Here is a 26,107-nt window from a genome sequence, read left to right as displayed (position 1 = left end):
TATTTCTTTTTTTAAAAAAGATTTTATTTATTTGACAGAGTAAGAGAGAAGGATTACAAGAGATTACAGAGAGAGAGATTACAAGTGAGCTGAGAGGCAGGCAGAGAGAGAGGGGGAAGCAGGCTCCCTGCTGAGCCAAGAGCCCCATGCAGGGGCTCAATCCCAGGACCCTGAGACCATGACCTGAGCTGAAGGCAGAGGCTTATTAACCCACTGAGCCACCCGGGCGCCCTGAGCATGGCTTTATTTCTGGGCTCGTATTTTATTCCATGGATCTATGAGTCTGTTTCTGTGCCGGTACCATACTTTTGATTAGTATAGCTTTGTAGGATACCTTGAAATACAGGATTGTGGTACCTCCAGCTTTGTTCTTTCTCAAGATTGCTTTGGCTATTCCAAATCTTCTGTGGTACCAGGCAAGCTTTAGTATTATTTGTTCTCATTCTGTGAAAATTCACATATAATTTGTCATTCAATCCTCATGGCAACCTAACTGATGAGTATTGTCACCACTACCCTTTGTAGATGAGACAGACTCAAAAAGATTGTGACTTACCAGGATGGTAAAGGGAACAGGATTTCTGGTCTTGTTCTTACAACTCAAAGCCTGGCATCCCTGGGATCATTCTGTCATATCACTACTGGTGGTTAACTTTTATTCTTTATTTTATTTTATCTGTTTTGTTTTTTAAATTAGGCTCCATGCCCAGCATGGGGCTGAATGTGAGGCTTGAATTTACACTCCTGAGAGGAGGAGTTGGGATCCTCAACCAACTGAGTCACTCAGGCAATCCACCTTCTAGTATATTAATCACACTTTGATCTTGTCTCTATAGTTTTACAAAGCAAAAGTAATTTTTTTGCTCCAAGTTTCCAAACTTAGGTCAGAATTAAAAATTAAGTAAATGTCCTGTAGAGCATTGTTCTCACCCAGCTCCATGAGACTCCGCCCTCACCACTTGCACCCCCCACATTGGCAATGTCTGCAGACATTGTTGGGTGATGCACTGTGAGAGTAGGGGTGCAGGTGCTCCTGGCGTTTTGTGGGCAGAGACCTTCTCCGAAAGAAAGGACAGTCTATCCCCCACCCCAATCTCAAAACAATCCACCCCGGGGTGCCAGCAGTGCCAGAGTTGGAGGCCCTCACTAGGAAGAACAAGACCTATTGCTATTTACCCATTGCTGACTTGGATGTCCAAACCCTTCACCCCACCTTACATCATATATGGAATATTTTTCTATACCCTCAAAATGATTTAAAATTTAGTTTTTGTGGTAGTTTAAGATAAAGGTGATTATGTTTCATAGCACAAGCATAATTTGGAATATTTCAGTAATGTTCCTATGAGAAAGCATTAATACTGTGCTAAAAGTGTTATAAATAAGTTAGAGTTTTCTGAAAAATAGTTTATGTTCCTGGATGGGAGAATAAAAATTAAACCAAAGCACAAATATTTTACTTCAAGCCAGTATTTTAATTTTTTTTTTTATTTTCTAGCTTTGCCTATGTTGAATGTAAATAAAAAATACATAGGGTATGCTTAGCTTTTGCACAGACCTTTAGTTTCTTTGTGTTTTGTTTAGGACTCTGCCTGTTCAGTTATACCAGCTGTGTTTTCAGAGTTGTTTAGTTTGTCATATTTGAGTAAACAGTTTGTGTAGAAGCGACAGAGTCCGGCTCTTCCAGCCAAGATCTTACAAGGGACATCTTGAAAGTACTCCTTAGCTTTGAGGTGACATTGTCCTATGACCTAACAATTGATGTACTGTTGAAAGTTATAATAACTGAGATAATAAAGAATGTGAATTACAGATTTTATATAAACACTCACTATGTATTTTTATAGAGGTTTTATAATTGGGTAATAATTAAATTAAAGAGCATATGCTATAGTCTGAAACCAGATGCTATGAATAGCATCGGTCACGTTGCTAATAAACACGGAAGACCTTATTATCAGGAGTTAAACATAAAAACAGTAAAGCTCTAAGATATGAGAATTTGAATAAGATTATATGAAATCATACTTCAACATTAACAGAAACATTACAGTACTACCCGAGTTATTAAAGAATAAGAATAGTATAATGTGCTCTTCATGTAACCATTCTTGTCAATTTTGGTTTGCTAACAGCAAATGAAAGAACACAAATTTTGCTAAGTCAAGCATTCCAATTACAGTACAGTTCTTTTTAAAATCCATTTGATAACAAAGTGTTAAATACTGAATGTGGTTTTTTTTTGTTGTTGTTACTAAGAAAAGAATATTCAAGCATAAGATTTGTGCAGAATCCATTTGTATTTACAAAAGGAAACTGCAGTAGATGCGTGTTTCTCAATCCTGATGTAGCAATAGTTTTGCAAAATTCTGTTGAAATTTTTTGTCATAAAGTAAGTCAGTGGACTTACCATTTAGGAATAGCTTTTGCTTGTTTGCATAATACCACCATTTTTAATAGAGTTCAAGTATTCCAAATGTAACAATTTTTTAATTTTATATTAAATGGATAATACTAATTACTTTCTGAAGTTCCCGAGCTGAACACTCATTCTGCTCACAACACAACGGAAGGCTGCAGGCTGCATTTCCCAGTACCTCACCGGGTTGTTGGATAAACTTATCGCACTGTATAAAGTTTTCTTCATCTTCGGTACTGTTGGGCAGAAGTCATTCACTCCCACTTTTGTGATTGAATTAGAGTGGAGGAAGATTATCTGTGGCAGTAGGAGAAAGAAAGTGCACAATCAGTGTGAAATGAAGATGTTCTTTTTGTAGTCCACGTTTTTTCATGGGCTTATTTGTCCATTTATTTCACGTTTATTTGAATGTATTTCATTTAAAATATAAATACTTGTTTATGCCTGTTAAATATTGATTACATCCCCTCGGGATCTTGTGTGATACACAGAAGTGTTCTGTGTGTGCACTGCAGCTCCTGCTACCGCCCCGAGCACACTGCCCAGTCAGCACATGCCTCCCTCCTTCTCTTCTCTTACCTATACATAGCGGTGTGTGTGCATGTGCTTACTATATTGCATGTTGATAATACTGTGTTTTTTTTTAAGATTTTATTTATTTTATTTGACAGACAGAGATTACAAGTAGGCAGAGAGGCAGGCAGAGAGAGAGAGAGGAGGAAGCAGGCTCCCCGCTGAGCAGAGAGCCCGATGCGGGGCTCGATCCCAGGACCCTGGGATCATGACCCGAGCTGAAGGCAGAGGCTTTAACCCACTGAGCCATCCAGGCGCCCCGATAATACTGTATTTTAAAAGTACTAGAAATGAGCAGAAGAATGAAGTTGAATGCTCCCAAGATTAGGCTTGTGAATATGAATTGTTAGCTAGCATTTTTTGTGATCAAGGTGAGGAAGAGTAGAGCTGCTTTCTTTTAAGCTGCTTTATAGAAAAATATGTCTGTTAACAGCTTGAATACATATGCGTAATACAGGATCAACAGTCAAATCTTTATTTGCACCAATGGACAAAATACGGTTTTATAAACTGTAAATGTCTTTTGCATTATTATTCAGAAAGAATGAATAGTGTAGGGACTTCCCTCCTTTCGCTTTAATTCTTCTTCGGTCTTTTTGGCAATTGAGACTTCTGAGAAGTAAGAGCAGTCTCCTGACAGCATTTTGGCAGATGACAGAGTAGAAGCCTTTGCAGATGAGGCTAAGGTATCAGTTCTGGCTGTCATTACCTCTAGATTGTGCCTTTAAATTTTGGTGAGACTGATCTGAGCCAGTCATGAGAAATCTGGGCATTGCTAAAACCTTTAAGTTTGGTGTTGGAGCCCCCTGTGCCGTCTGGCAGGGTTGGGGGTTTTGTGATAGGTGCTTTGTATGGTTCATGCACGTTTCCCAGCAGTTCGTGGTCAGTGCAAGTTGTAGTTTTCCACAGCATTGGCCTCACTGGGAAACAGTGCTGGATGTCGGCATACTCACTTTGTGGACATTTGCTGAATTGTACCCTTATGACTCGTGTTCTCCTTTATAATTCTGGTTTTTTGTGTGTGTTTTGATTCTATTTAAAAAAAAAAAAAGAATGCTAGTAAGAGTATAGGTAGATTTAAAAGCAGCCAGAAGTTGGAATCAGAGTAAATTCCTTACTTGTTAAAGAATGCAAATTGGGAATGGCTTGAGAAGGGAAAGACTCAGGTTATGCTCAGTGGTTAGACATTTAAATGCAGCACTTGGAAAAAAAATAAAACTCACAGCCATCTGCATATACCACATCCATTTTGATGGCTTTATCTCAAATCTGTGTAGTGGACAAAACTTTTTTTTTTTTTTAACAAAACTTATTTAAAGATAAATCAGGAAGAAACAACGCCCAGTTTTATTCTCAATGTGTTTTTGCTTCTTGGAAGATAAGAATGTTGTAAATCAAGAAAAGCACATGAGAAAAGTCGACTAAGGTGAATTGGGATTAAGTAGGAATTCTTAACGTGAGGAACACAGATGAAAATCGGGGAGATTTGTGAAACTCCTAAATCTGTGCGCAAAGTATAGTGTTCATTTTTTGTTCTTGGGAGGATCTAAGACTTTATCAGATGCTCCAAGGATTGTGGGGCCCTTTGGACCTGGTCAAGGTTTGACAGATTCAAACAAAAACAATGAAGAAGAAGAAAGGGGAACCCATGATGCCCCAAACACTGACTTCTGATTATGTATTCTGACATCAGTTTTTTAAAATCATACCCACTTCTTATCTAGCACTGCACTGATAATGAAAATACCTGGGACCTTGTCCACATGCTCTCCGTGAAACATTTCCAGAATGAAAGGATGTACGATCCTCCTCGGATTCCTCCTGACCAGTCCTGCCTTTACATAGCCCCTGCCACCCCCAAAACTTGAAATTAGCCTGGTCAGTAACTCTGCTGCCAGCTTCAGCAATAGGAGAAGCTGGAGGATGGAAAGGGATGCCGGAGCACGTTAGCTAATGTCTGCTTAGAAGCCGTATCTTAACGCCTCGGGCAACCTGCAGAGTCGTTACAAATCAGTTACCCTTGCTGCTTGCTTGCATGGTCTTTGCTTCAGATGCTCACACATCTCACAAAAACAAAGGAAAGTACTAGTATGTACAAAACACGAGTGGAAGAATGATTTACCTGAAGGTATTTCAACTCCTGTAATCCCGGAGGGATTTTTTTTAGTTTGTTGTTTTCCAAGTGTATTTCTCTTACTCGTGGTATGTTAGCAAGACTTCCATTTTCAATGTCTGTGATTCTGTTGTTTCCTAGGCCCAGCCTAAAAATGGCATAAAATGGGTCAATTCTTAGCAGATATTGTGATGGTTAGCTGAAAACACCACAGCCGAGTGGGAAACAGAAGCCCAAGCCATTTGCGTCTGTCTTCAGAGAAAGCTTCTTCCTCGTTGCACATCATAACCCATTTTAGGGTGTGACGGCTGTCTCCTCCCTGTCAACAACTCTGTAGCTAACCAACTCCTACCAAAGGGCATCTGAAAAGTTTTTTTCCTCATTTCACTTGGTGTCCCTCTGCCAGCCCCAAGACAGAGTAAGATATAGATGTCCCTGTTCGTTTTACCTTCACGACAGTGACAGTCTTGATTAGGTCCCTCTGTTTCTCCAGCGGTCTCATTAGTATTTCCATCATATCCCTACCACTTCTGAGTTGGGGTTTGGAGGGTTTTTACCTTTGCAGGTCTTTGTATCGTTTAAAATCCTCGAGTTCCACCGTTGAAATTTTATTATAGTCTAAATGAAGCTCCAGTAAAGTTGATGGCAGATCTAGGGGTAAGAAAAGAAATAGGCATGTTAGATGGAGTAAAGCCAAGCCCCACTGATTTTTCATGTACTTGTTAAGTTTCACTCTATAGACTTAAACAGTCCTTTAGGGATCTGCTTTTTTTTCAACTTTTGATTATGAAAAATTTCACACAGAAATAGAAGCTAGTGTCATGAGCCACCACACTGCAGGGTCCAGTTTCCCATGTGTCTTTCATCCACCACATTAGTTGTCCGTGACTGGCTTGTTCATTGATTTGTTTTTCTTCATTCACTTGTTTTTGCTGGAGTATTAAAAATCGAATTCCATACATAATGTCACTTCACCGGTAAAGGCCTCACCAGATGTCCTTAACTCATCAGGTCCTCTTTGTTTCTGCATAACTGGACCATCTTGTCCAGTGTCACAGCTAACGGAAGTCACAGGAATTCTTCATGATCATGGGATATTCCTTTCCCCAGTGATCTCCAACACGTTTTACAGTTCATTTGTTCAGGCAGGAGTCCAAATAGAAGTTTACAGAATGTATTGGGTTCTCCCATCTCTTAAAATTTCTTTTACTGTTCAGTACATCTTCCTTTTTTTTTTCCCTGTCTTGCATTGATTTCTTTCAGATATTGATTTGAGATAACTCATTTGTGTATTGGACCAAGGCTTCCGCATATTGTTTGTCTTAGTCATTTCTTAAAAGCTAGTGCTTAGATGTAGCGACTGGATTAAACTCAGTAGATCAGTCTTTCACCTTATGGTTTTAGCATTCATTGATGAGTGCTATAGGATTTATTATTTCATTAGGAATGTAAAAATGGTGATTTTCTGATTTTGTCATGCTTAGTACATTTATCAGTAAGATTGATATCTAAGGAATTTTCCTTCATCAATTATTTAGTCACTGTGTAATAATACAATTTTTACAGAAAAGGCAGCATAAATGCTTGCTTCTTTTAAGTAAGAGGTAACCAGTGAAATTTTTTTAGTATTTTTATGAACACATGGTTTTTACTCTGTTTGATATATTGGATCTATTGAAGTATTTATTCTCTTCAATTAGTAGTAGTTTCTGCATAAAGAGAAGCATCTACAGTGTAACCTGGCACATGCCAGGCACCTTATGAACACGGGCATCTTCTCTTCTCACCCCTGCGTGTTCTGACCCCAGGCCTCCCTACCCTCCCTAGATTAACCTGAAAATTAAATCACACCTCATTTTATTAGGGGTGTGTGTGTGTGTGTGTGTGTATAAAATGTATTGTTTGTCAACCATAGGTTCTAGCTAGCTGGGAAAAGTGTTCTTTTTTGCAAGTCTTACTGAAAACATTTCCTTCCTTTATTAGTGGTTAAGTCTGTTGAAGGTAACTGAAGCATCCTTATAAATATCAGTACTTTTACTGGCTGAATTTATATTGATTCCATTGGATTTTAGAAGGAAAAAAAAACTAGAGAACAGGAAAACAATTCTAAACTGAGAGGGTTCTAATTTTTTGAATTCTGATTAGTTGAGCTGAATTATACTGACGAAATGGCCCTATCCTCCAATATGGAAGAGAACAGAGGGGAGGTTCTCTCTTCAGAGACCGGACATACTAGTTGAGCAAATCCATCACACATACAACAATCACTAAGAAAGTATCATAGATGTTCTAGCCTGTAGTAGAATATGTTGAGCGGTCAGGGAAACTTTTCAGAAGAGGGTTTGTAGAACTTGAGAGGATCGTCCCCTTTGCTAGGGCGTGGAGAAAGTGGATGACCCAAGAGAAAAGTAGAAGCCCTGCAGGGTGATAAGCAGGGCCGGAGTCCCGGTGGGAGCTCAGTGGCGGTCAACAAACACGTGCCTGCTTTTGCACAGATCCTTCTATTCCTACTCTTGCGTTCCAACAGGTGTCTTCTCCCCTCCATGCCATGCTGCTCTGTAGCAGAGTTTTCCAAATGACCTGGGAGGAAGGCACGTTTCACCTCTCCTCGTGTTAACATATCAGTTCTGGTCAGGACCCTTTGGACCTCTGCCTAATTTCATCCTGCTGCACGGGGTAGTGATGATTGGATTTCAGCCATCAGCCTTCTCATTTTAGCAAATAAATGAGAAAAACAAAAAAATTTCACTGGCGTTTGAATGTCATGGGGATCTTGAAAGAGCAGTTACATAAATTGAGAGATTTAATTCCAATTTAAATTCCTGAAGTTAGTGGTGCCTGAGTGGCTCAGTCGGTTAAGGGTCTGCCTTCAGCTCAGGTCATGTTCCCAGGGTTCTGGGATCTAGGCTCCCTGCTCAGTGGGGAGCCTGCTTGTCTTTCTGCCTCTGCCCTTCATCCTTGCTTATGCATTCTCTCTTGCTCTCTCTGAAAAATAAATAAAGTCCTTAAATTAATTAACAATAAATTAATTTCTAAAGATGTAATATGTTCCTTAAGCCTTTGGAAAAATCTGGAAAACATCATGAGAAGTTAAGCCTTCATTTTTCAGATACACTGAAACTTGAAGAGAATTGCTCTCGGGATGTGTTGCAGTGTAGGAGAGGCTGCTGGTGGGCATAGCCCTGGCGCAGCGAGCCTCAGCCTTTCTCCTCCCTGACCCTTCTCTCCTGCCCTCTGCCTGCCCTTCACTGTCACCTGCTGTCAGCATGTCAGAGGCATTTTATGTATGGAACTTGTTAGGTGGCATGTATTTTTGTTGGTGGTATATGAAAGATGAGAAGTAAATCATTTTAGGTTCTTATTGAAAAACAGCTACCTTATTGAAAGCTGAATAAGGTGGCTTTTTAATTGTGCTGTTCTGAATTAAACTGATTTTTCCTGTATAAAAAAAAATTGTCTTTCCAACTTTTACTTTATATGATTTTTCTCCTAAGTGAAAGATCACCACTTGATTTCTAAGACCAGCTTTGCTGTTGTCCTTTAACTTAAGAGTTGCTATTTGTTTTGTTAATCTTCTGGATCAGGTGGATAGTAGAAAAAGGTTTCAATAAAGTCTTTGCTTTTCCTGTGGCCCCTGAAGGACAGAGCTGTTCAAAAGGAAACTATATGATTAATCACAGGGGTTATTTCTGACTCAGGTCATCCTCATAGCAGAGAGAGAGCATCCCTGTCAGAGATGAGAAACGGCCTCTGAACGTGGTTCCCAAAAAAGGAGAGTCGGTGGAGCTCACTGCCATACTGGGAGCTTGGGGCAGAACACTAGAAGACTGTCCAGGAGCAAACTTAAAGAGCACTTTACTTTGAGGCACCAGCTTCAGGTCCCATCATAAAGAACAAGTCTCCATCATGCCAGGAGATGGCATTCACCGGCTGCCTGACACCATCTGCAGACCTTTCTGTGCACTGGCCCTTGAATCTGCACAGCACCCGAGTGAAGAAATGGGTACAGGGTGCACGCCCACCCCTGCCAGAGCCTTCTGGTGCCATGCATCTTCCCCAGCTTTCTCCTCTAGAGAGTGTCCACCTCTAGCAGGTGCTCCACAGAGTGACAGGTGTAGAATAGTAAATGTTAAGAAGAAGGAATAGAAAGTTCATTATTTCTGAATGTTTGTTCTCACTGGGGAAACAAAAAGATTCTGGTTTCATCCTGGGAAAAAGAAAAAGCACTATATATGGCTCTTATGTGTGTGAGGAGACAACAAATTTCACACTACCCTGACCAGACATACTGATAAAAAGTGTTCTGACCACCTTGGGTTTTGACAATGTATATAGTTTATAACTGGTCGTTTAAAAGTGACAATTTTTTAAAAGTATTTTATCTTAAATAAATACAAACCTTTAGGAATTGAGGTCAGTTTTGCTTCTGCAATTCTGATATGGAACACTGTCACTCCTTCAAATGCCCCTGGTTCGATCCCATTATTATCGAGAGGGTTTGCACTCATTTCTGCGGAGGCAAATGATATAATTTAGCACGTATCTATTGTGTATGAAGAAGACTCAGTGGGGGCACAGACATCTCAAGAACATTCTGAGAAGTTCAAGCTTTATCCTGCACTCTTTTTCACTCGCTGTGTTTATTTTTGTATCTATCTGTGCCCCTTTCTGTTGCTCTCAGAAAGACTGCTTCATATTATGTAGGCTGAAGTAACAATATGCTTATATTATGGTAGATTAATACTAGAATAGATTTGTTATAGAAAATATATGTAATAGATTTTTGCTTTGAATTACTAAATCAGTGACTTGTTATCACTCTGTTCTGACCATGAGCATATTTTGTTGTATTAATACTACATCTAAAAAAAGATACTCCTTCATATAATTTAAAACACTTGTGTTTTCCAGTGTACATTTATTTGTCACCTAAGCTTTTAAAATTATAAGTCAGTTAGAAATTGTTATTTGATTAACAGAAATATAATTTTAGGGAGATGCCAGTAAGTGAGGCTGTTTGGTAAGTGCCAGGCATTTGGCTGACCTAAGTAAGTGAGGAAGTGAATGAGAATATTGATCACAAATTTTGAATGAATATTGGAGAGGGAGATGGCAGAAGTAAAATATGATGGAGTTTATAAAGTACAACAGAAATTTCCTTAGCTCAGCAATCTTAAAGCAGATAATGTAAATTAGATGTACATTTCAAATACTCTCTGAATTAATTTTGTACATTGTATTTGAATGGTTTAAACAACACATTAAAAATACTACCTTTTTTGGTATAAGCATACCCTTATCATTTTTTTTTTAAATACTACCTTTATGTTAAATATGAATAACAGGTTTTACTGATTGGGTGCATTCGGAAAATTGAAACCACTGTATGTGTTTCAAAGGGGATCCTTGAGAGTATGTGTTAGAAATGGCATATTTCGTTAAGGGCTATAAATTTTGTCTGATACTTGGATTTATAAATGGCTCAGCTAGAAATTGTTAGATTAAAAAAGTTAATTTTGGAAAAACCAGTCTTAATCATTGTTGCATATTGTTTGCATTGTTTGCATATTGCATATAATACCAAAACGTTTCATCCATTTGCATGAACTTACCTAGAACATGTAAAGTATTCATTCCTTTGAATGTCTCCTTTTGTATTTTTTTAACTTTGTTATCATGAATTCTGAGTTCTGCTAGTGTCTTGGGAAGGTTAAATGGTATTTCAGTTAGTTGATTGTGCGACAGATAGAGCCTTCTCAACTTCTTTGTGGTTAGAAAAGCTTTTGGGTGAATCTTTGTTAGCTTGTTGTTGTTCAGAATCAAAGCCTAGATTAAAGCATAAAGAGATACACAATATTATGAGGCGGATTTGATTTACCAATATTCTGCAGTGATGAGTTACTTATGGAAAACAATGGAAATTATGACATTCACATACTTTATTAACTGTGTAAATAATTCCCCAGTCCAGTCTAAGCTAAAACAAATATTTACTACTGAGTTGGAACAGAGTGGTTTTGAAACGTTGGTTTATCTTTTAGTAGGTGACGTATTTGCACAGTTAAGTCCTACCCCCAGCACCCCATTTCCTTTCATGGAAGTAATCAATGGTATTATACCTAAAAATCTATTCGGGGAGCGCCTGGGTGGCTCAGTTGGGTTGGTTTTGGATCAGGTCATGATCTCAGGGTCATGGGTTCCAGGCCGGGTCAGGCTCTACACTCAGTAGGAAATCTGCTTAAGTATTCTCTCTCTCTCTCTCTCTCTGCCCCTCCCCTCCCTTGCTCACTTTCTCTCTCAAATAAAATAAAGTGAAAATCTATTCAGTCACATGAAATATATTTTTGTATGATTTTCTGTACTTTGAAAACCTTACACTTCTTTCATGTTTACTAATATGAAGCATTTTTCCTGAACTGGAGACATGTAGGAGTAAACTGCTACCAAGTGCCTTCCACATGCTGACGTATCTGGGGAAGACACTGGGGAGATAGCAGTGCATCCTGAGAAATACCTCAGACCCTTGTCAGGGCCCTGTGGTCACAGCCTCAAAGGAGCTCCAAGCCCAAACAGCAACCCAGCTCTGCACTGTCGGGAGTCAAGCCTGTGAGGCATGTGGAGAGCTCCCCAGTGTGCTGGGCAGCGGGAACTACTCCATTTTTCCCAAGGGCGGTGGCTGGGGCTTCATTGCTTGGGACCTTCTTTCAGAGAGCAGCTCTAGAGTCATTCCATTTATGAATGTTGTCACCAATGCCATACTACACCAACCTTCTCGATGTGTCCACATAGACTTAATATGGTCATGGTTCTTCCCCAGAAGAAATACAGACACTTTGGCCGCTATACTCCCTTGATTATTCTCTTTCCTGTAGGCCTTTTTTTTTTTAAGTAGGCTCCACACCCAGTGAGGAGTCCATCTTGGGAATTGTACTCACGACTCGAGATCGAGATCTGAGCCGAGATCAGGAGTCAGACCACCGACTGAGCCAGCTGGGCGCCCTGTAGGCCTTTTTCTTACCTTTCCATCAGGTGTACTGTCTCACCTGAAGGAGAACAGGACGTGGTAACATGTCCTTTTTCCTGTATGCCACCAGCTAAGTGTGTTCTCTTCTCCTTTGGGGAAGAGTGGGGTAACAACTTGGTGAGCCCTCACTCAACCCTGTGATACAAACTTAGCAGAAATGATCTCTCTCCCCTTCGCACCGAGGAAATGGGCCCGGTGACAAAGAGTGACCTGGGTCCTGTCTGGCCTAGTTCCTCTGCCCTCTGTGCTTTGTTCTGCCATGGTGAGCATTTGCTGTAGGCCTCCCCGGTTGGGGATCCCAGAGGGAGCACGTGCCTGGGAATTGTTTGCATCCTCTCGTTAGGATGTGCAGTTGCCAAAGCTGCCTAAAAGGAAGAGTGAGGAGTGTAGGACGGAGTGAGTTTGTATGGAGGGCCCCCTGCGGCTGACCCCCACAGACTGGGTGAGCGGAGCATCTGCCGTTCCAGAAGTGATGGTCATAGAGCCCCAGGCAGTGTGGTTACAGGTAAGGACAGAAGATCAGAAAAGGGTAGCCTTTCAGAGGTCAGACAAGAAGCTGTCCTGATGAGTGAGGCTGTGGCCAGCTGACCATGAATTGGGCGTGTGGGTAATGATCCCACACATTCCCTAAAGATGGCTTGTCCTTGGTGTAAGAACCAGAAGGCCAAACAGCCAAAACAGAGAATTTATAAAATATTTAAAAAACGTTTTGATTGTCTTTAAGGACAGGTACCATACAAGATGACATTACAATTAAATATTTTAAAATAGCCCGCATGCCCACAATTCAGGTAGAAAGTATGCAATGAGAAGTGCTTTCCCATTGAGGCAGTCGGGAAGCACGAGGGCTGCTGGCAGCACTGAGCCGCTGGGTGCTGGCGTCTTACATGCATTCATTGCTCTGAGTGAGTCTCGCAGCGTTGGTACAGCTCTGTTACAGTGGGCGACGTCAGGCTTGGCGAGGCAGGCCACTGGCCCAACACTTCCTTCTAGTAGGGCCAAGGTTTGAGCCTAGGCCCACCTAATTCCAGAACTCATTACCCCTCCAACAAGTGCCACATAAAACTGACTGGACAGTAACAGGCCTAACACTGCTCCTGACACCTTTCAGACTCCTTTCCCAGTGAATAATGGGAGTACAAGTGGGCTAAGTCCCTGGATACTCCTAAAATGTGATAAAATTATATGACAAATTAGAAACTGTTTATGATGTTGGTATTGAATACAACATTAATTATTCCTGTGGTTATAAAGCTGAAGAAGTGGCAGAAGTATTGTAGACTGTATTTCGAACTTCTGAGAGTCAATAATGGCCTTGCCATTCTCCAGAAGTTTCTGTGGTCTGATGTTGGTGGGATGGACTGGACAGACTCTTCATGGGATTATCCTAATATTTAAGTGACGCCTCATTATTAGATAAATATATGCTCTTCTAATCGCTCTTTTTTTAGTATGGAAACTTTATTATGTATTGAGCCTTACCAAATCTAAGCTGTCCAGTCACGGTCCTGGGAGCCCACACCTGGCAGCACGGGGAGGCGTGGCTTTGCCAAGAGGATAGGTAGAAAGCGTAAGGAAAGAGCATTCCTTGTGGTGCCTAGAACACGACCAGCCTCAGTGACCTTGCTCATCCAGCAGACATGAACTGCTTGCATGATGGGACCAAATACTCCCCTTTGCCTGCACTGATGATGGGTCATCAGTGTCCATGCACTGACCTGAGGGTGATGGGAAGGCAGAGCGTCCTGAAAGAGGACAAGAGGAGAACAGGCCTACATGGGTGACTGAAAGAGAATGATGTGGCCATGGTATCTCTACCTTCTCCTCTCAGTGCTGTAACTGCCCTGGACATGACAGGCCTTACGTTTCTGCCCTCCAGCCCAGCATGAGAATGTGCAAACATAGCCTTGAAGGGGAGTGTTGGCTTCCCTCCATACTCCCACCCTAACTCCATGCTGAAGGGAAGAGTGGACACCCCCGTGGCTGGGACGTGTGGAATCAGGCTCTTCTAAAACACAATTACAAAATAAATTGGATATTTTACTTGCTAAAATCTAGAGGTTCTAAGTGTTACATAGAAAACTAAGAGTCTTTTAAATCTTGGAAAATGAAAATATTAATAAATATTGTAAGGAAAAATTATTTTTCATTTTTAAAGTTCTAGGGGAGGAACTACTGGGTGGCTCAGTCGATGAAGCAGCTGCCTTCGGCTCAGATCATGATCCCAGGGTCCTGGGATCAAGACCCACATCGGGCTCTCTGCTCAGCTGGGAGTCCGCTTCTCTCCTGCCTGCTGCTCCCCTGCTTGTGCACTCACTCTCAATCTCTCTCTCTCTCTCTCTGTGTCAAATAAGTAAATAAAATCTTGGGGGGGGGGGAAGTCTAGGGGAAAACACCATACAAGTACATATTAAGTAGATATAATGCATGACCGGCTTTCAGAGATTAGTGGTGTCTTCAGATAAGTCAACAGATTTGGTTACAGATTTTCTTAAATTGTATGCTAATGAGTTCTTATTAATAACCATCATCACAGTATAGTGACTGTGATTACCTAAATAGATGATACGCTCATTTTAGGACCTTTTTTACTTAAACTCTTAGCCCATTGCCTTTTACCTGGCTTTCATTTCAGTTAACATCACTTAAATTAATCAAATCTAATTTCTCATTACTAGAACACTACTCAGTATCAGAGATTTTTGTCATTCTTCACACACAGAAAAGTAAGACTTGCTTGGGCGTCTGGGTAGCTCAGTGGGTTAAGCCTCTGCCTTTGGCTCAGGTCGTGATCTCAGGGTCCTGGGATGGAGCCCCTCATCGGGCTCTCTGCTCAGCAGGGAGCCTGCTTCTCCCACCCCTCCATCCCCCCAATCCCAGCTGTGCCTGCTGCTCTGCCTACTTGTGATCTCTCTCTCTCTCTCTGTCAAATAAATAAATAAAATCTTTAAGGAAAAAAAGAAAGAAAAGTAAGACTTGTTTACACAAAATACGAGTAATCCTTTTACAATGATAGAGATTTTCACTTAAATATGAACGAATATATTCTTACATAAAGTGAAGTGAGTCCTTTAAAATCATTTTCTTTGATTTCCTTAATTTTATTGTTTTGAAGGTCAATCATTTGAGTATCAAATGGAATGTTGCTTGGAACGGAGGACAAACCTGAGAAATAAACGAACATGTCACATACATGATAAGCTAAAGAAGAGTTTTCTTTTCTTTTTTTTTTTAAAGAAGAGTTTTCTAATTTGATAGAAATGTACATCTTTTAAAATCCATGGTTACCATTGAGAAACAGCAAAAACATTGCTCTTTGGAAAGACCTGCAGACCTTTTCAAGTAACTTAGGTATTTTTGCAAGGTGTCTAGCTGGGTCTAGCTCATCTGCACAGGGTGACAGATAAGGAGGTAAATTAGGGTGTGCCAATATGACTGCTGGGAGGTGACTGCAGCTGAGGTGCACCTGAAGCCCTCGCGCTGAGGAGCAGTGACATTCCCTGCCATTTCTCAGGCTCTTGTAGGGCTGAATTGGAACCTGTAGGTTTTGATCATTTTAAGAAGCCTCAACATGTAGAAAATTGTGCTTAGAAAATAAATTATATTATTTTCATGTACATTCTTTAAAATGTTACTACGTATTTCCTTTAATAATGAATTCCTCTACTCAGTTGTCTGTTAAATTTGAGTTACAAAAACACTCATCCATCGCTCCCTGTTGATGTCTGGGTGTGCAGTAACCTTTGCTAACACCCTCCCCTCCTCAGCACTGGGTCTCTTCCAGCCATTGCTTTGACCTCCCCGGTCAGTTCGCACTCCTCCTCGCAGGTTTGACAGTAGCTTGCTGTCTGTTGTGTGAGGTTAAGGGACAGCTGCATCGTGCGCTCAATGTATGTAGGTACTCAGCTCATGTTAAATTACTTAAAGACTTAATGGTATTTTCCCCTCTTAAATTAAAAAAACAAAGAAGAGCGGAAATTACCAAGAGCTGTACACGGTGCATTTTTTCCTTACTTTTCTTGCTTTCCCTAGATGGCCGAACATACCCACCATGCTTGTCATCAGACAGGCCGTACAGTAGTTATGCTTGACGAACATGGGACCTTCTTGTTTTTCTCCAACATTTGTTATTGAAATGTTCAAACATACAGAAAAGTGGAAAATTTTACGGTGAAAACCCATAGTCGCTTTCTACCATCAATATTTTACTATATTTACCATTCGTCCATCAACTCATCTTTTTTGATGAATTTTACAGGGAGTTTCAGATGTTAGTATGCTTTGGGGGGCCATCCTTGCTCCTAGGGAGCAGCAGTATATTTAATAGCCCCGCTGGAGGGCTCAGTATACTGGGAATGTCAGCACTTCACCCCGTAGGCCTGAGTACTTTTCCTTCCATAGTTTACAGCGATGACTCACTCTTTTTAGAAGTTCGACCATAGATAGTAAAAGGGAAGGGGAGTCACTTGGCAGGTTAGCAAGGGATCCATTTTGACCAGAGACGATTTTGGTCTTAGGAAGTGAAGTGGAAGGTCTTGGAGGAAGTGGGCGGCTCTGCAGAAAGCACTGGGGAGCTCAGACTGGGACTGACCCTGCTCATCCCACCCCTGATGAAGTTGGAAGCTCTGGAAAGAAATTAATTTTCTAAGGGAGGAAGAGTGACAGAGCTACAGACCCTTTTCATTGTCTTGGTTGCGTAGGAGAGGTGAGGTATGTACAGCATGACAGGTGTGTGCCACACCTTGGCTTCCCAGGTGGGGCACATCTGAGCCTTCCCCTCTTCTGGAAATGGGCAGGTACAGTGACCTCTGGTGTGCATTTCCCATCTTACCCTCTCCCTGAGCAGGGTATGAGTGTACCCCTCTATTCAAGAGCATCTTCATTAGAAATATTTGAAAAAATACTCAGCAGAGAATTATGCATTTTAAGACTTTAGAAAGTGACTTAGTGCAGTCAGTTCTTTTCTAGATAGTTCTAAACCTAAATCATTCAAAACGAAGAGCATTGACTTTAAAATGTCTAGATTAGAGATTTCACAAACTCTATAACCTGTTTATTGCTGTAGATGGGCAATTTATCTTATCCTTATAGAATGTTACTAGAAGGCACACTGTCAGACTGCTGACATCCTGAAATGAACCACAGTGCTGTCCATTCTCTCTGAAGGAAATTAAAATGAACCATTTTCATTCAAATTTTAGAAGAGAAGGGAATGTTCTATATATGAAATTCCCATTGCTTTCCTTTGGTTGTCTGGGTTTTTAAGATAAGTTTCAGTGTACTTTGGGTTTGTTACATTTTCAAAGAACTTAAATGAAAAAATTGCTCTACAATTAGCTGATTTTTGAAATTTCAGTGAGGACTCTTACTATCCTTTCAATTTTATCAGAATGACATTTTCACCAAAATAAGTTGACATTTGTTCTTACCTAGATCAGAACAGTGTACAACTCTCGAGTAGCACTGGCATCCAAATGGACATGTTGGGAACAGATCGAAAGGGAAAAAGGGGTTAATTGGCTCTCTTGTTGGAAAAAGAGAGTTGTCATCATCAGGGTCACCACCCACTTCATCTTCCATGTCCTTCAGCATCATGTTCTTCAGCGTCACATATGACGGGCGAGATAAGGGCTTAGCAGAGCATAAAGCCAAGAGCGCTAGGAGCACACACTCCTTCATGTCGTCTCGTGTAGGGGACCAACCTAGAACTAAGGAGACACTAAGATTGAGTTAAACAAAATCAGAGCTAATAAGAGCACAACAACAATCAGAGCTATTCTGACCCATTGCTAGGGTGATTTATAAAAAAAAAAAAATTTTTTTTTAAAGATTTTATTTACCTATTTGACAGAGATCACAAGTAGGCAGAGAGGCAGGCAGAGAGAGAGGAGGAAGCAGGCTCTCTGCAGAACAGAGAGCCCGATGCAGGGCTCGATCCCAGGATCCCGAGATCACGACCCGAGCCAAAGCAGAGGCTTTAACCCATTGAGCCACCCAGGCACCCCTAAAAAAATTTTTTTTGTAAAAAGTTTTTGGAAAGCAGTTTGGCAGTATGTATTGGAAGTTTTAAAAATATCTTTTTCATCCACTAATTCTTTTTGTAATCTAGTCCCAGGAAATGATTCTAATGTGCATAAAGATGTACACCACAGAATTATAGATAATAGCAAAAAGTTAAAGATAACTAATGGTTTAAGTGAAATAGTTAAATAAAATAGGGTGTATGTATTCCATAAAATACTTTTGAACTTAAAAAATATTTACAAAGTTTACAAATATTGGGATCCCTGTGTGGCTCATTCGGTTAAGCATCTGCCTTTGGCTCAAGTCATGATTACAGGGTTCTGGGATCAAGTCCTGCATGAGGCTCCCTGCTCTGTGGGGAGTCTGCTTTTCCCTCTTCCTCAGCCCCCCTGCTTGCACTCTCTCACTCTTTCTTTCTCTCTTTCAAATAAATAAATAAAATCTTTCAAAAATTAAAAAAAAATAAACAGAACATTGTATTTTTGGAATTACAGAAAGCAAATATTAAAAATCTATATGTAAAATATACTTACAAACACTCAAAAACTTGGCACAAATATAGCTAATTCATAATCCTGTGTAGTAGAACCATGAATGACATGTATTGTCTTTTTTTTTTTTTTTTAACTTTTATAATGGCCAGTCAGTACTACTGTTCTACTAAGGAAACTAATGATGCTTTTTTTTTTTTTTTTTTTAAGATTTTATTTGTTTGACAGAGGGACTGTGAGAGAGGGAACACAAGCTGGAGGAATGGAAGAGGGGGAAGCAGGCTTCGTGCTGAGCAGGGAGCCCTATGCAGGGCTGGATCTCAGGACCCTGGGACCATGACCTGAGTTGAAGGCAGATGCTTAATGACTGAGCCACCCAGGCGCCGCATAATGAGTGCTTTTAAAAACCAAAACAGGGGGCGCCTGGGTGGCTCAGTGGGTTAAAGCCTCTGCCTTCAGCTCAGGTCATGATCCCAGGGTCCTGGATCACCTTCCGGTCTGCGCTCTCTGCTCAGCAGGGAGCCTGCTTCCTCCTCTCTCTCTGCCTGCCTCTCTGCCTACCTGTGATCTCTCTCTGTCAAATAAATAAAATCTTTAAAAAATAAAAATAAAAAAATACAAACTAAAACAGATTATCATACCAGACTCCATCTTCCCCATATCCTTCCATTGCCTTAATACCTATGACCCTTTCAAAGTAAAACCCACATGTCGCCTTGGCCTCACATCTGGAGGTTGTAATAAGCCCCCTCGCCACCACCAACCTCACTTTCAGACTTGGTCACTTTTTCCGCAGTGTACTTGGATTTCCTCCTTTTAATCTGTTCCATTGTCTAATACCTGATCCAGAGCATCTGAGGGCCAGACTTCTTATTCTTTTCATGTTCATCTTTCCGCTGAGTTCTGTTTGTTTGCTTTCTTTGAGGGGCGGAGTTGTTTTCAGTTGTATTTTTAAAGCCCACACAAAACTGGAAACGAATGATCCAGAACCTTCTGAGCATAAATTTGTTGTCGTCTGATGGCAGATTTTTCTGCAGGTGTGTCTTAACTTTCACTTGTGAAGCGAACTACGGTCTTTGTAATTTTCAAAAATTAAAAGCATTTTGAAATCATCTATAGCAGATTTATGCCAGTCTTCCCTTTGGGGTATGCAATTGGTGGCAAACAGATGCCCACTGGTAAGGCTGTGCTCTGGCCAGAGGGCACGCACACTCTCCCCAGATGTCCCTCAGCCAGATCCCCAGCAGTCCAGCTGGACTCCCTTGCTGGACCTGAGCACGAGAGCGCCTTAGCCACACAGGCCATCCAGAGGCTGTCACAGTTGGTCCAGCCTCAGGAAGACCTGGCTCCCCAAATCCTTGAGCCGTGCCAGCTCCTTACAGGTTCCCAGAACCCAGAAATCAGCTTGAACCTCTCTCCATGGCATTGGTTTTTCTGGACTTGGCATCAAAAGTGAATTAAAGTACTCAATTATGTGTGTAATGCCTTTTAATCCCCAGGGGAAGGTGGGGGGGGGAATTCTATGATCAGTTATCCACCTGGTAATTAGCATTATTTAACTCTGAAATCCAAATGACAATGCGAGCACTTTGTCCAGTGGGTGGCTGGGCGTCCCCAGCTAGATACATGAGATTTCTCTGTGATAACCCATGCTCAATTATGCCGAGATCAGGACATAGCTAAGAATGGCAAACACTTATTTTAATAATTGACTTCAGAACCAGCCTGGCCTCCCACCTCTTCCTCGCCTTATGGAAGCGTCAATTCAGTTGATTCCAGACATGCCCCCCACATTAACCGGGAGGAATGGGGGGTGCAGAGAGCTTCAGCGGCTTCCCCAAAGCCACATAACCAGAAGAGTTAATCCCCGAGGTGGAGCTCACACTCCCAACCTGTTGTCTGCATTTTCTGCTGCTACCTATGTGGGAGCACACTCTTGCATCCTGAAATCCAGTGGCCTCAGCCACACACTGTCATCTTCTCTTCTCCAGCCAGTCCACACACTGCTGTTGGCGCCCGTCTACACAAGGAGGGGTGCATGCCCAGCCTGGGCTGGGAGGGCAGGAGTGGTCAGATTCCTATGGTGCAGAGACCCTGTGCTGGCCGTGTGAGGCCCAGCAGTGTCTGTCGGCCGGCTCAGGGATGGGCAGGTTCCCTTTCTGTGTCCAGTCCCCCAGCACCCAGGAACCCTGGTATAGGCACCTGTTAAGTTCAGCTGGGCTCCGTTTCCACTATCGCCTTGTCTCTGGCATGTTACTACTGCTTCCCAGCAGCCTGCCCAACTTGGATCCCCTATGTTTCTTGACCTAAGGCATCTGTGTGGTTCCTGGCTCCCTAGTACTTGGTTCCCAGCTTTGCACTGACCTTTCAGAACTCCCATTCCCTGGCTAATTCAGCCCTGAATGGTCCTTAGTCACACCAAGGCTTGTCCCCGGTACCAGTTGATTCTTTACTGTTGCTCTGCAGCTCTGCCTTCTGTGGCCACAGCTGCCCCTGGCTCTGCCTTTGCTGGAGGTTGCTGCAGTCTTCCAGTGGGCACGTGTCGGAGCCCTGCTGTGTACCAGGCGCAGAGTTAGGATGCAGAATCTGTGACGCAGAGGCCCCTCTCTCCCCATCCTCTTCCCTCCCTCATTTCCGTCCTCAAAAAAATAAAACCACAGCTCCTGATCCGCTACTCTCAGCCAAGCAGGGGCTTGTTGTAAAAGCCAATGCTGGAATGTCAGGTGCATTCATGGAAAAACTGAACACATGCCTAAGTTAATAAACAGAACTGAACTGCAAGGAGGCCGGGCTGACTGCGTGCACTGTGGCCGGCACCTTGGAGGGATCTCCAGGTGTGTGGTCTCCAGACTCGCAGGGCAGAATTCTTCACCAGAGATCTGTTTATTCCTCACACTCTCAGTTTACTGTTGGAGACCAACAGATGTAAAGCTATCTATAAAATATACATACACGAGAAAAGGTTGGAATAGAATATGCAAACCTAACAGAGAATAGGCTATTGAGTGAAGGACTATTTTCCTCTTTCTAGGGGCCTATTTTTTAAATTATTATGTTGGTTTTTAAATATTTTAGCTATCAGTCTGCTGACACAATTTGCTCTGGTCCTCTATATACTTCTGCCTTTCCCCACCACTTCTGTAGCATCAGACAGTCTGTACAATCAAAGGTTTCTCATCCACCCTTCTCTCAAGAGTCAGACTCAGCACCCACCTGGGGAATCTTTGGGGGCTGTGGTTTCCTGAGGCCTGCCCCCAGTTGCCCTGGTCTATGGGAGATGAGTTTAATCAGGAGTTATTACTGAAATGGTTGAGTTTCAGTATTTTCTTGTAGAAACTTAGAGCTATACAGGGGCTTGTAGGTTCCCTGTCTAGACCAGAGAAATTTATGTAACAAGTACTCTATCTGAAGTGATAGACATAAGAAAACCATAGAACCTTAACAAATCCACATAAAAAGAGGAACATGGTAGAGCTCCAAACACTTCTGGGCTTTCTCTGGCCTGGCAGTGGGGCTGGGAACTCGCCTTCGCTTCTCCTGCCCCAGGACGCAGGAGAGCCTAGGAGCCAAGTGAAGGCGAGGATCAGGTGTGACTAGCGGAGACAGACAGGGACAGCCATGTGAGGAGGCCACACGAGGCTGAAGGGGAGGGGCAAGCCAGGCATCAGGGCTGCAGACCACCCGCCTGCAGGGTCAAGAGACCCATCAGCCAGTGAGCCCCACCCCCTGCCCTGGAGGAGGTGAGGGCTCTGGGGCTGGGGCAAGCCTGTGGTACCTGGGACACTGTCTGGTTGCTGGCTGATGGGGCAGCACCCCTTGTTCGTGCCTCCTTTGGCCCTTCCTCTGCAAGTGAGGGAGGAGACCTGCGGAGTCAGGAAATGGCACATAGGTGAAACTCTGTCCAGGTGTTGGAGCCTCCCCGGAACATGCTGGGTCAGTTAGTGTGTCTATTCTCTGCTTGCATGACTCCAGCAAGTGCTCCTAGGGGCATCTGGTTCCCCTGTTGTCCATCTGTGCTGGATAGGAAATTCTTTATATGGAGACCCAAAGTGCCTTCTGGCATGTTCTTTCCGTACTACTTCTGACTTCTGTTAGCTATAGAAGATTAATGTGATCTCTCTGCATTCTTTTATATCCTGGCTCCTTAAAAACCGAAGTCAGGCAAGCCTTGATTCCATGAGGGATTCACCCTTTACACCCTTCATCTGAGGTGAGAAAGTACAAGTGATAGTAAGCCCCAACCGTGCCCTAACCTGACTGACCAGTTTTTTATCAGTAGAAAAATACTGGGGTGTCCAGGAGGGACCGCTATATAGCAGTGTTTTCCTGTTATTCAGAAAGAATTTAGAGTATTACTTCTCACTGAAAGTGAAATGACTTTAAATTTTCTTATTTTTAAATTTTTTAGTTTTATTAATATTTAGGTTTAAGCTCTTATTTGATAAGTTTGGGTGGTAGGTTGTGCTATTTTTAAAACCTTTAAAAAAAAGTTTGTGTTTTGTTCTCAGGAAGACTCAGTATTTCCCCAGTTTAGACCAGTTTTGCCAGAGATTATTACTCATGGAAAGCTTTGGACTTTTTGGTTTCAAGTTTCCTTTAATCAGAATAATATCTGGAATATTATTTCAGTGCTACTGCTGTTACTAATAAACTGTGGCACGTTGGAGCCAGGAAGGGCCTCTGAGACGTTGCTCCCACTGCTACTGCTGTCTTTGACAGCAGAGGGGCCAAGGCCAGCCTCCTCACTCCTGCATCGCCACCCCCCCCCACAGCCCCCCCAGGCCAGCCCCAATCCCACAGTGACTTCCAGACAGTAAGCAGACTCTCCTCAGAGAGGACGGAGCACGCGGTTTGGCCAGGTCCTCTGGACTGGAAATGGAGCTAAGAAGTGTCTCGAATCTGCATAAACTCTTATTTTCCACTTAAATGTTCCACAAACTTAGAATGGAAAATTTGTCTAAGTGAAATGGTATTTCCTCTCAGACACTATTATTAGGAAAATAAGTCACTGTGCTGCTTTTAAATCCCATGCTTAAAGGTCTGCCTGGTGACCCTTTCCCTTGGCTGACTTGTCCCTATCTGTTCCCAAGTGCTAGTAGTAGTTGTCAGTCGTAAATGTGACAGAAGGTGCTCGTGTACTCACAGAACATCTGAGCTGGATCCAGGCACAGTCGAGGCTCAGCTCTGTACTTGAGCAAGTAAGGAAAAGTTCAATGTCCAAACATGCACTTGGACACTTAGAGTGCCTTTTGGAAGGAAACTGATGCTTTTAAGACCACACTGTCCTTAGAGAAATAATTCACTTTACCCTAGAATTGTAAATCGCATCTGATAAAGAAGTTGTGGCTGCCTTTCCTCTTACACAAGTTTTTGTCCTTCGTTCGTTTTTCAGTACATCTTAAAAAACAAAACACTCCTACCTCTTCACTCTCCACTGTCTGATACGGTGCATTAAGACTTTGGCTTGTAAAGTTAATGTGTTTTGTCTCAAACATCAGATCAGGTACCCAAATACTCCTTTGTAGTGGAGCAGCTGGTGGAAACAGAAGACTTCTTTCCACCACGCTGTGTTGCAAAACACCGAAAACAAATTAAAAACATCCAGATACTTTCCCATGTGTGTGGGCTTATGATTTCTTTGTATTTCCTTTTTTTCTTTTTAAACAACACAGTGGTTCTTGGTGGGATTGAAAAGAACAACACTGTATTCTTAGAGAGGGGTAGACCATCAGGTTTCACCCTCAGCATGTGGCCACGGCTTGTGGCTACCACATCTCTGAACACACTAGCAAGAAGGAATGCTATGCTCTGTTTAGAGTCTGAGGGAGTAGAATATCAACTACATTGTTTAATTTCTTTTCATCTAAGATTTAATTTAAAAATTTACTTTGGGAGAAGATAAGGGAAATCTTTATTTTAAATTCTGACTCTGGAGTTTTGTGAAAGAAGTTTCTGATCTTCCCTATTAGATATGGAGCTAGTTGAAGTATTGCTGATAACTGTTCTGTCTTGGAATTACATGCATCTCCATGTTAACTGTCCAGTGCTATATTATTACATAAGAATAAGGAAGGCATTTTTCAAAAACAGTGTTAATATCCAAATGTGTAAGTAAAACTGACATTTGAATAATTCATATTTTGAAAACACATTAGAAAACATCATAGTTTTACATTTGGAAAGAAATATTTGCTGTTTCACGTAATGTTTTTGTGATATCCACCAATTTCATTATCATTAATTATTTTAAGGTCATGTTATTTTCCTAAAAGAGCATACTCAAAAGATTTTTGTTTAAATGATTTCTAAAATCAATCATGTTAACATTTATGGTGAAGCATAATAACAGGTTTTCATTTAACTGTAAAAGTGACATGAAAATAAATCCAATCTATATAAAACTTAAAGGCTAGAGTAATTTTATGTTATGTATTTAAGTCCTGATTTTTAAGGAATTCTGCTGATAAGCTTGATCACATATTTCACAAGCACTGATGTTAATAACGTTAATATCCCCTTAGTATCCGCTATGAAATAATTGCTCCCTGTACACGAAGAAGAGACTGAAAACATACCTTGTCAGAGGAGAGTCAGTCCTGAGGGTCGCAGGTCCCAGCCTGCGCGCTGCTGCGTCGTGTCTCGCTGCTCCAGGTGCTGCTGACGGAGAGGTGAGGCGGTGCGGGACCGAGGAGCCCGCCGCTGCCGAGTGCGGTGTGGCTGCACCCTGGCTGACACTGGAACAAGCTGCCTCCACAGATTAGCCCATGGTAGTGCTGAGGGGCCAGATTAAAACTTGTTACTGCTCATGTGTTTTCCATCACTGTTTGTATCGTAGCCAAGACTTCTAGCTAAACTCTAGACGTCTACTGGAAGATTCTGAAGAAAAAAAGGGAGTTTAATAATGCATGGCAACTGGCCATCAAAAGTGCAGTCAGAGCCATTCAAGAAATACCTGATTTGAAAAAATACTTTATGAAATCCTTAAATGAACAAATACTGGTAGATTACAAATTTAAAAAAATCTACTGCTAGGAAATGGACCGGTCTCGGTAAAAAGTACCGACATCCCTGATGTGTAAACCCAGGTCCAGCTCTACCTGAGGTCGGGGCGGCGCCGCTGCCTCGTTCTCGTGGCTGACGCCGCGGCGCCAAGCGCGCTCGCCCAGGCTTTCCGCGGAAGCGCTCGGCCCCGCCGCGGCCACGCCACACCGCTGCGCTCGAGGCCTGTGGAGGGCCCCGGCCCCGGCCCCGGCCTCCACGCTGCGACCCCGACAGGGACACGCGGCTCCCCGGGACAGGCAGCTGCGGGGGCTCTCCTGCTGCCCAGGGCTGGGGGCCAGCTGGTTTTCAGAGTGGGTTTCCCGTGGGTTAGCAGGGCCGGCGCTCTCCCACCACAGTCTGTCGTTTCCCACCTCGCAGCGTAGCAGTGAGGCAGCCACGGCCACAGAGAGCGCGTGGCCCTT

The 26,107-nt window shown here is 42.3% G+C and overlaps 2 protein-coding genes across 2 annotated transcripts in view; one reads left to right on the top strand and one right to left on the bottom strand.

Annotated features, from left to right (window-relative positions):
* Nucleotides 1-26,107, top strand: part of CENPP (centromere protein P) — a 242,805-nt gene that overhangs the window by 119,652 nt on the left and 97,046 nt on the right. The window lies entirely within an intron of this gene.
* On the bottom strand, nucleotides 691-25,472 carry ASPN (asporin). Its single transcript, XM_080819857.1, has 8 exons — nucleotides 25,220-25,472; nucleotides 17,559-17,837; nucleotides 15,182-15,294; nucleotides 10,718-10,931; nucleotides 9,505-9,615; nucleotides 5,663-5,756; nucleotides 5,115-5,253; nucleotides 691-2,716 (listed from the first exon to the last, which is right to left on the bottom strand). Exons 2-8 carry the CDS (start codon nucleotides 17,806-17,808, stop codon nucleotides 2,519-2,521), a joined length of 1,119 nt encoding a protein of 372 aa, XP_080675983.1. The 5' UTR covers nucleotides 17,809-17,837; nucleotides 25,220-25,472; the 3' UTR covers nucleotides 691-2,518.

Source organism: Martes martes (assembly GCF_963455335.1).
Source record: "Martes martes genome assembly, chromosome: 12".
NCBI classification, from domain to species: domain Eukaryota; kingdom Metazoa; phylum Chordata; class Mammalia; order Carnivora; family Mustelidae; genus Martes; species Martes martes.
This window is presented reverse-complemented; position numbering and strand designations above follow the sequence as displayed.